Genomic DNA, 10,674 nt, shown 5'->3' with positions numbered 1-10,674 from the left:
GAGGAATTTGGACGTACTATCGGGTATGTCTGAACTTAAACTGAGGATTTGGTAAAAAATTTCAAAAAGAAATATATTTTTAAGAAAAGAGTGTTTCTAAGACAAGAAAGGGTGTAGTGCATGCAATTAGCCGAGTTCAAGTAAGTTTTCCCAAAATACCCATACATGTTATCTAATATGATTTGATCTGTGAATCCGTGAATTACATGCTAGCTAGGGCTAAGGATCTGCTTAGTTTTGCTTGATAGAATGTTATTAGAGATTCCTTTGTATGCCTATTATATGATATTGTAGACTTGCATGCTAGTACTGATTAGTCAGTGGTAGATTGGCCTGATCTTTGATGCCTTGTAGCCTAAGAGGAATTGGATGTTATGCTAGATTTGAAATCTTTCTTGGTAGGAAGTGAGATTAAGATGTCCTCTGTTTTAGTTGTGACTTGGAGTGTTACTGCACGAATGTTGCCTGCTTTGTGGTTTGTAGGACTCATGATGATGTGACTTAACTATTAAGTGAATATGTTAGGTCACATGTGTGCATGGGTTAGATAATCTCAGAGTGACGGATTTGACCATACTGGACAGATCTTGTCTGAGTCCAACCATTGTAGGTATGGGTCTTTCACTCGAAGGATTATCTAAGCTCTGACGCGTGTGATTGTATTCATGAAGTGGTTAACTTACATTACTGGGAGTTCTTCAGCAACTGGTGGTAGGGTGAGTTCGGGAACCTAGGAGAGCCTAGGATGTGTTGTAGTGGGTTGGACTATGTTGTTTAGCGATAGGTATTTACTTGAGAATGTGTGTATAAGAATGGATAGGACGAATGCGGACATGAGTTGTTACTTAGAGGACCTGAGATGCTTCTTGAGGAAAGTATGGATAAGTGTGGAAGGTAGTATTGGGCCCATACTACTGGAGGCATAGGATCCATACTTGACTCGAGGAAAATTGTGGGTTCTAAGGAACTGGTTAAGGAAGGAAGCACGGTTAGTACCATGATTTGTTGCGGTGTATTTCTGCCTTTATCGGTTTATCGGGTATTATCGTCCAGGTTGAGGATGTGTCAGATGATTGTTCGAGCCTCAGTGGCCATAACTATTGGGCTTTAATGGTGCAGAAACGTGGAAGGTAGTTGATTTTGAGGTCTGTAGGCCCTTTCAAAAGTAGTGACAGTTGATTCGTGGGACTCGAGAAGGAAGTGAGTGTGATGATTTGCTCAAGGATTGTAGCCAGAGATTAAGTGATTTGTAGATGGATTGGGATGTCACTATCATCGTCAGGGGTTATGTACTTCCATCTTTCCACGATCATAGGAAAGAGAGAGTGGTCATGTGATTTTCAGGGATGGGATATAGTCCCGACATGAGTCTAGAAGATTGTGGTTTTCTTGTCGATGAGTATGGTAGTAAAGTTGGGCCCTTTCCTTTCAAACTGATACTATCTGAATCATAAAACTGAAAACCGTAAGCACAAATCTTAGTGAGTTCCCCCAACATACCACATACAGAACAAACATACTGCCACACATATCTGGGTGTGTGACCTACCCCTTCGTTCTATTTCAACCAGATAACGCCGAGCATATCTGGGTGCTCGGGCTGCCCCTTCGGTCTATTTCAATCGGATAATGCCGAGCATATCTGGGTGCTCGACCTGCCCCTTCAGTCTATTTCAACCGGATAATGTCGAACATATATGGGTGCTCGACCTGCCCCTTCGGTCTATTTCAACCAAATAATGTCGAGCATATATGGGTGCTTACTTGCCCTTCGATCTATTTCAACCGGGTACCGGGTCTATTTCACCCCTACCACAACCACATAATATTACACAGAATTCATCAAGTAATACATGCACAACTGACAATTATCACAAAGACAATCATCATACTATAACATAACTAGTGGGTTGGCCTTGGTGCCTTCGACCTACAGATACTACAAAGGAAAACTCACCTGAAGCAGAAATCACAGAATAAAACCACTAAAGTGGTTAAGAAGGACTGTCCAACTCCCTAAATACCAACAACCCATATCAATAATCTACACTTAGCGTATGCTTAATATATTGCATCATAATACTTAGTATCATACTTATTTGCATTATTATTAAATAATGCATTGATCGATTTACCCTTTCAAATCCTGTTATTAAGTATTGTCGTGTGCATTTAGTTCATATGACTATTAGCTAATAAATAGTTAGATAATTTATCAATCTCATTTAAATATAATTTAAACCCACATACATTTGCTAGAAATTAATTCAAGTCTGATCTATATACATATATCATTTAATCAGGTAATTTACTCCATACACTTCAAGATATCATTCAATTAAATTATAAATAAGTTTCACAAATATAGATTATCACCCTATTTATATTAAATATGATCTAAAATAAGTCCGATTCACATAAGCCATTACATGCCACCAACCCATTAGCTAACTTGATACACACCAATCCATTAAAAGCCCAACAAGAGTCGAACATCGTACCTAGCTTCCAGGCGACGCACTAGAGTAACCCTCGGCGGTTGTTGAATCTTCATTCATTAGAAGCGCAACCTCACAACCAACTTATGAGTTACGCAGACCCACACCCTTACTGTTATTGATTTCCTCACTTTCTTTATGCCCATCGAAGACTAGCACCTCACCGCTAGTCCCTGACTAGGAATACCATTCGATTATGCAGAAAGAATGCTCAAAATATACCGATAGTGAATTACACCAAATCCTCAATTCAGAGGTGGCGCCCTACAACCTCAAATTCGCGCTTGACTTCCTAACAAGTCATCATCAACTTGCTGATCCCACCAGTATAAGGATGGTCAATCCAAAAATTCTCACACTACATCCAAATCCCATGCCAACTCAAGTGTGCCCCTTCCTTACGAATCGCTCGAGACATTCACAATGGACTTCATGGCTCAAGATTCTATAACTGATGCCCAACTTTGGTAACTGAACTCCTGATAGATAGCCCTCAAGCAACCAAAGTTCATAAAACAAATAGTATGCAAGTGGCTACTAAAGCACAACCATCATTCGTAACAACTTTTAACTGCCTACATGATCCAACCAATTGGTCACCGAATCTACCAACTCCCACAATGCACTAACACCCAAAACGCCAAGAAAGCTAACGATCCGAGACCTAAGAGTCTCAATCAAAAGACTATCGGGTCTTACCCATATAGATCGTACAAAACTGACACATGATATCCACTAAACAATAAGCTCATGGTACAAAACCGATCTTGCCATCATCACATTCATAGCCCGAAGACTCGTGCCTAGTACCACATGGAGCTAAAGATACTCAACCATCAGTCCACCAACTCGCAGGAATCCAAAAAACATCCCTCTCAATGCTATATGAACACTACTTGAGCTATACTCTTCGATCACACACAATTCATCTCACAGTACAGATTGGTATCAATGCAAACTAGACGAGCCTCAACCGTTAACGGAAACATTCTCATGAATGATCAATACAAGATCCCACCCTTGATTGAAACTGAATAGATTCCACCAATACATAACTAGCTCGAGAAAACTCCCACGGTGGTCTAGGAATGCTGCAAAAACCTGAACATGCTATACTCCAAAATTCCCCACCATAATTGAGGGTAAACATACCAAGAAACCAACAAAAATTTAAAGCACAAAGAAATTGATGATAGGTGGACGCATCCATTGAACTTCAACTGACACAACTTGAAACTTTTGAAGAACCTTCACTCTTTTTTATGCAGGAGAAGACCAATGATCGAGACTGCATATACAACCAACCCAATAACCCAATACACTACTTGCATGAAACCCATGACAGACTAAACATACCAAACTTTGAAGATTATTTACCAATCAATACTGCCCACCCTAGAATAGGGAAAGCAATCTATGCAACGTGTCGAGGATTCCCTCAACACTCGATGCTCAACCTGAGCATCCCAAAGGCCTCTTGATCTATTCAACGATATTCCGAAAGGAATCCACTAGCTATAACCGGATCCTTATCCAACACCTATTTGCCGCAAAGATGACTCTTGCATTCCTAAACACATACATCTAATGATATCTTTCCCTATACCTTCGTCATGACCAAATCTGGAAATGAAGTTCTAAGTACCCGAACTGCAATTCCTACAACCCATTCTACTAAAATCAAGAACTCAACCATAGCAATGATCCTTCAACCAAAATAACTGGTTCTCCCCCACTTAGGGTTCAAACTAACACCAAATGATGTTGCAGGCATACCACATCTCAAATCGGTCCTTTAGATAAGAACCAAGCAAACACAAAGTTGTCCTAGATCTTAGATGGAACCCTCGAAAAAAAACCTCCCAATCATAACCACCTCTAATATTAGAATCCCATTCACAAAAAATAATTTTGCCCACTCATGACACCAATTATCCATCTAGAAACACATGAACTACCACACTCCTCACCTAATTCCCCAACACACAATTCATCACGAGCATTACTTATAATTATTAGAAGCATCATTCTCTTAGTCAGGATACATCTGAGACAACCAAAGTTGCTATTACTGATTCACTTCCCTTGGTTCCTGAAACAATCAACTTGCAGTAACACTCCAAGACACAACTAAAACAGAGGACATATTAATCTCACTTCCTACCAAGAAAGATTTCAAATCTAGCATAACATCCAATTCCTCTTAGGCTACAAGGCATCAAAGATCAGGCCAATCTACCACTGACTGATCAGTACTAGCATGCAAGTCTACAATATCATATAATAGGCATACAAAGGAATCTCTAATAACATTCTATCAAGCAAAACTAAGCAGATCCTTAGCCCTAGCTAGCATGTAATTCACGGATTCACAGATCAAATCATATTAGATAACATGTATGGGTATTTTGGGAAAACTTACTTGAACTCGGCTAATTGCATGCACTACACCCTTTCTTGTCTTAGAAACACTCTTTTCTTAAAAATATATTTCTTTTTGAAAAAATTTACCAAATCCTTAGTTTAAGTTCAGACATACCCGATAGTACGTCCAAATTCCTCAAGCCAAGGCTCTGATACCAACTTGTAACATCCCAAAATTTTTAGGTAAAATTTCATTTTAATTCAACCAAAACATTGATTTTAGTTAAAGTCAACATGTAACATCCTTTTTTTATATATATTCCAAAGTACTTTATAAGAAGTTATTAGAGTAAAATCCTAAAACCATCATAATACGGAAACATGGGTGGATGCGTTGCGATCAAGTCGGGCCTTTTGCTTTCAAACTGGTAGTACCTGAAACATAAAACTGAGAACTGCAAGCACAAAGCTTACCGAGTTCCCCCAGCATACTACATACAGAACAAACATAATGTCACACATATCTGGGTACGCGGCCTACCCCTTCGGTCTATTTCAACCAGATAACGTCGAGCATATCTGGGTGCTCGACCTGCCCCTTCGGTCTATTTCAATTGGATAATGCCGAGCATATCTGGGTGCTCGACCTGCCCCTTCGATCTATTTCAATCGGATAATGTCGAGCATATCTGGGTGCTCGACCCGCCCCTTCGATCTATTTCAACCGGATAATGTCGAGCATATCTGGGTGCTCGACTTGCCCCTTCAGTATACTTCAAGGGATAATGTCGAGCATATATGAGTGCTCGACCTTCCCCTTCAGTCTATTTCAACTGGATAATGTCGAGCATATCTAGGTGCTCGACCTGCCCTTTGGTCTATTTCAACTGGATACCGGGTCTATTTCACCCCTACCACTACCACATAATATCACACAAAATTCATCAAGAAATACATGCACAACTAAAATTTATCACAAAGACAATCATCATACTTTAACATAACTAGTGGGTCGGCCTTGGTGCCTTTGACTCACGGATAATACGAAGGAAAACTCACATGAAGCATAAATCACAGAATAAAACCACTAAACTGGTTAAGATGGACTGTCCAGCTCCCTAAACACATACAACCCGTATAAATAATCTACACTTAGCTCATGCTTAAAATATTGCTTAATAATACTTAGTATCATACTTATTTGCATTATTATTAAAGAACGTATTGATCGATTTACCCTTTCAAATCATGTTATTAAGTATTCTCGTGTGCATTTAGTTCATATGACTATTAGCTAATAAATAGTTAAATAATTTATCAATCCTATTTAAATATAATTTAAACCCACATACATTTGCTAGAACTTAATTCAAGTCTCATCTATATACGTACTTCATTTAATCAGGTAATTCAATCCATATAGTTCAAGATATCATTCAATTAAATTATACTTAAATTCAAGTATCTCTCTCTTTCTCTCTCTCTCTCTCTCTCGATTGACGCCTAAGAACATATACCCTCCTTATTTTGTAGTTATGGTTGGTTTTTGTAAGGAGCCGATGGATACGTCTAAACGAGACAGGAGGAGGAGACAGGAGGAGGAGGCACTACACCACCTGCGCCTGATGCAGGGGACAAACATATCCAAGCTTTGTATTCGGCAACCCTGATCCCTGAAGCTTGACTTATTGACGAAACATACTCCGACTCGATTCCCTTTACAAATTGTTGATTTCAAAATTGCACTAAAGCCCCTCAACTTATTAGTGTTATTGTTAAACACTAACATTAATAATGTGTCTACTCTTCTTTTAATTTGATAGACCTTATTGTAACTGCTTTAATTTATATATTTCCGTCTATAGATGTCATTTACTTATTATGGCTACTTATTTCTCTATAAAATTTAATCTTGTTTAAATAACTCTCCATATTGTTAGTAACCTACTTCGAAATACTTAGACGGAAAACGGGTGTTACAATCATGGTAATACCTCGAAGCGCTAACTGTTCGATGATCAGGTATCTCGACCATAAGAGTGTGGTCCAACGCTCCTAGAACAATATCAAAACTCTTGCTAAATGCGAGGGATACAAATGATCGACTAGCTCATAAATCAAACAATACTAAAGTAAGCATAAAGTTGATTAGGAACATACATAATCACAAGCATAATAATAAGTACATAAAGGATAAAGCAACATAAAAAATAAAAAAGAGTAACATACAAGTGAGAACATCTAGTATTGCTCTAGCATCCTTAGTTGTGAGCTGAAAAGCTCTACAAGCCTTCGCCTTGCCTTAGCGGCCATCTATGATCATCAATGTAGCTGGAGCAGGATTTATCGCCCCTCTTACAGATAAATTGGGACAATCAACCTTCTTGTGGCCAATCTGATTACAGTGGAAGTATGTCAACATCCCTTGCTTGCAATCCCTTCTGAAATGACCCTCCTTGTCGCAGTTGAACAACCAGATAAAAACACACGACAAACCCCCTCGTATGCCAAATTGGTCATAGCTCTTCTGACCCCTTGAAATCGAATCAATAGCCTTGCACTTCTTTGGTGATGTTGACTATGTCTGAACCTGTGCTTGGTTCCTCTTATGTTGTTGCGTCTCGAGCTCCCACTCCTATTTTTGGGTTATCATAATCATCTCTCCGAGGGTATGACACTTGGATGAACTCACAAACTCTTGGATCTTAGTCCATATTATATCAGAATACTAGATCATCTTCATGGCCTTGGTGTCCATGTAGTCGGAGCAGAACAATGCCCTTTCCATAAAATTATCGGTGATCTCCATCATCTACTCCATCTCAATCGTCTGCTCAAGAGTTAGGAACTCTCGAGTCACCCTCTCAACCTCAGTAATAGCCACATACTCCTCCCTAGACTTGCGTGTGAACTCGACCCATGTCGTCGCCATTAGTTCGACCAGAGAAATTGATCGAACAATCAAACTCCACCTGGCGTCCTTCGACAACAGGTTCACAACAAGCCTAACTTTTGCCTTCTCGGGGCAAAATTTAGGTTAAGTGGGTAAGTTGGGTACAAAATCCCCATTTAGAAACATTCTTTATGTAACTTTTTTTATTCTAGGGATTTGTTAGTTTTAATATTAATGGCACCCTTATAAAGGAAACACCATTTGCATGTTTAATTTTTAAAAACATTACACAACCTTAGTCTCATCCTTTCCACGCAGAATAAAACTCCCCCACCTCTTCTGGTCCTTTGCTATGTTGAAATTTCTCATGTCGTTGCTCACACCTTTTCCTGACTAGTTCCCCTCTCCATATGTTTTGTGAAAACCACCCTACCACTATCACCCTTTTCCTTTTTCTGTAGGAGGTTTGTAGCTATTTTGTTGCAAGTTGAAACCGAATTTAGATTAGTTTCTTTGTGCTAAACTGTGGAGATGAGTGGTCGTGGTGGTGAAAGCCAATTATGAATGGTGGTGTTTGTCGTTTGAAATGGATGATGTTGATCGGAGAAGATAAACCACACTAACGGTAAATCATTTATAAAAAAGAGTAAATTACACGAATGGTCCCTATGGTTTGGGTTAATTTGCACGTTTGGTCTCTAACTTATTTTTTTAACTCGGGAGGTTCTTACTGTTTGTTTTTGTTGCGATCTTGATCCTTGTCTTACCTAAAAAGAGTATTTTGTCTTTGATTTTAAATTTATTTAAATAAACACACCCGCAACCTCACATCACCTTACCTTATCTACCTCATTTTATTTAAATAAATTAAAAAAATCAAGTACAAAATACTCTTTTTAAATATGACAGGGACCAAACGTGCAGCAAAAATAAATTGTATGGACTTTCCAAGTTAAAAAAATAACTTAAGGACCAAACGTACAAATAACCCCAAATCATAGGGACCATTCGTGTAATTTACTCAAAAGTTAATGGTAAACCATATAAAAAGTTTGGAATGCCTGCTTAAAATTTTGTTTCTTCTTCTTGAATGAATGCAATAGTAAATCATATAAAATGACTAAATATTTAATAAAATAATATTTTATCATCCTAAAAAGTCATTTTTCTTTTTGAAAATAGTTATTAATATATGTTTTCTTTGTAGATTAGCAATATTCACATATATTTTGACACAAAAACATAAAATACATACAACCAAGCAAATACCCTTGAATGCTTGACGACAGTTCCATGTAGAAGGGCGTATCTCGGCGGATAAACCGAAAAACTTGTTGCGAATTGAACTCAATGTTCGACATATTATATAGACATTGCGATAGGATCAAGTCTTGTAACAGGAACACAAACCAAAGGGTTAGCTCTAGGAATTGTGATCCCCATACCCTCTTCCATGTCAACACTAGTTAAATTCCCATCTTTTCCAGCCTTCCAATCGAAGCACTGAATCATACAACCAAGGGTTACATGAACCAGCATCAACCCTAACGAAATCCCTGGGCACATCCTCCTCCCACTCCCAAATGGTAACAACTGAAACTGTTGTCCTCTAAGATCGAACTGCTTCTCTTCAAATCTTTCAGGCCTGAATTCAAGTGGGTTTTCCCAATAGGATGGATCTCGGCCAACACCCCATACGTTAAAAAGAATACTAGTCTTTGCTGGAATATGATAACCTCCCAAAGTGCAATCTTCTGTTGAAAGTCTTAGAATCACTGGTGCTGCGGGGTGGAGACGTAGTGATTCCTTCACGATTGCTTGGAGATAAGGAAGGTTTGGTATGTCTGATTCTTGTAAAAGTCTGTCTTTTCCCACAACTTTCTCGATTTCTTCAACAGCTTTTTTCATTATGTTGGGATGGTTTACAAGTTCCGCCAAAGCCCACTCGGTAGTAATGGCGGAAGTGTCTGTTCCTGCCGCAATTATATCCTGCAATTTGATCACAGCTATGTCAGTAGTAGCCAAAACCGATAAGATATGATATGTGGAGTATTACCAAAATGAAGGCTTTAATGTTTTCTCTGGTCAACTTTATCTCCATGCGTTCATCTTCTGAGATATCGAGTAAAAGGTCGAGCAAGTCCTTAACTTCTCCTTTCTCATTCTTCTTTCTTGCCTCTTCATGCTTCTTCATGATCTTTTCTATCAAGGCATCAAATCTTCCACGAATATGCTTTGACTTTTTTCCAATCCCTTGCAAATCAAGATTCTTCAAGAAACATATATGATCCGAAAGGTTAAATGTTACAATGAGTTCATTTATGTCTGTAACTATCTTCCTTATGTCCCCTGCGTCGTCCTCTTCGTCTGTACACGTGTTGCTCATAAGCATTCTTGACATAATATTGCTCGTCATCTTCATCAACTCCCCTTCGAGTTCCACCGACTTCCCAACTTTGGCCTTTTCTGATAAATATCTTAAAAACCGATGAATTTCATCGCGCCTAACTGGAAGGAGGGAGTCTAGTGTTTTAGCATTGAGGAGTTCTGACATGACTATCTTCTTCAAGAACTTCCAGTAGGATCCGTAAGGAGCAAAGATGAAGCCACGGCCTCCGTAGGCAAGATAATCCATTGATGAGTTATGGGGTCTGTCTAGAAAGACATTTTCATATGTTTTAAATAATTCTTTCGCTGTTTCTGGTGACCCGACAACAACACAAGGTTTGGAGCCTAGCAAGATGCGGAAAACTGGCCCATATTGGAGAGAAAGCTTATGAAAAGCTCGATGAGGACTTGGACTGAGGAGGTGGAGATGCCCGAGGATGGGAAGGGCAAATGGGCTCGGTGGAATGCGAGGTTTAGACTTCGCACGACTCAACTTGAATAGCACTGGTAGCAAGATCGTGGATATGACAC

General features: G+C 39.0%; 1 protein-coding gene across 1 annotated transcript in view; it reads right to left on the bottom strand.

Annotated features, from left to right (window-relative positions):
• Positions 1 to 8,963: 8,963 nt before the first annotated feature.
• Positions 8,964 to 10,674, bottom strand: part of LOC111878702 (cytochrome P450 93A3) — a 1,835-nt gene continuing 124 nt past the window's right edge. The window contains exons 1-2 of the mRNA XM_023875213.3: positions 9,812 to 10,674; positions 8,964 to 9,744 (exon numbers count right to left, since the gene is read on the bottom strand). The exon at positions 9,812 to 10,674 is cut by the window's right edge and continues 124 nt beyond it. Of these exons, the coding sequence (XP_023730981.1) occupies positions 9,118 to 9,744; positions 9,812 to 10,674 (1,490 nt within the window). The 3' untranslated portion in view covers positions 8,964 to 9,117. The remainder of the gene's footprint in view (positions 9,745 to 9,811) is intronic.

The sequence above is a fragment of the Lactuca sativa genome, chromosome 9 (genome assembly GCF_002870075.4).
Source record: "Lactuca sativa cultivar Salinas chromosome 9, Lsat_Salinas_v11, whole genome shotgun sequence".
Lineage (NCBI taxonomy): Eukaryota > Viridiplantae > Streptophyta > Magnoliopsida > Asterales > Asteraceae > Lactuca > Lactuca sativa.
The sequence above is the reverse complement of the archived record's forward strand: the minus strand, read 5'-3'. Positions and strand labels throughout refer to the sequence as shown.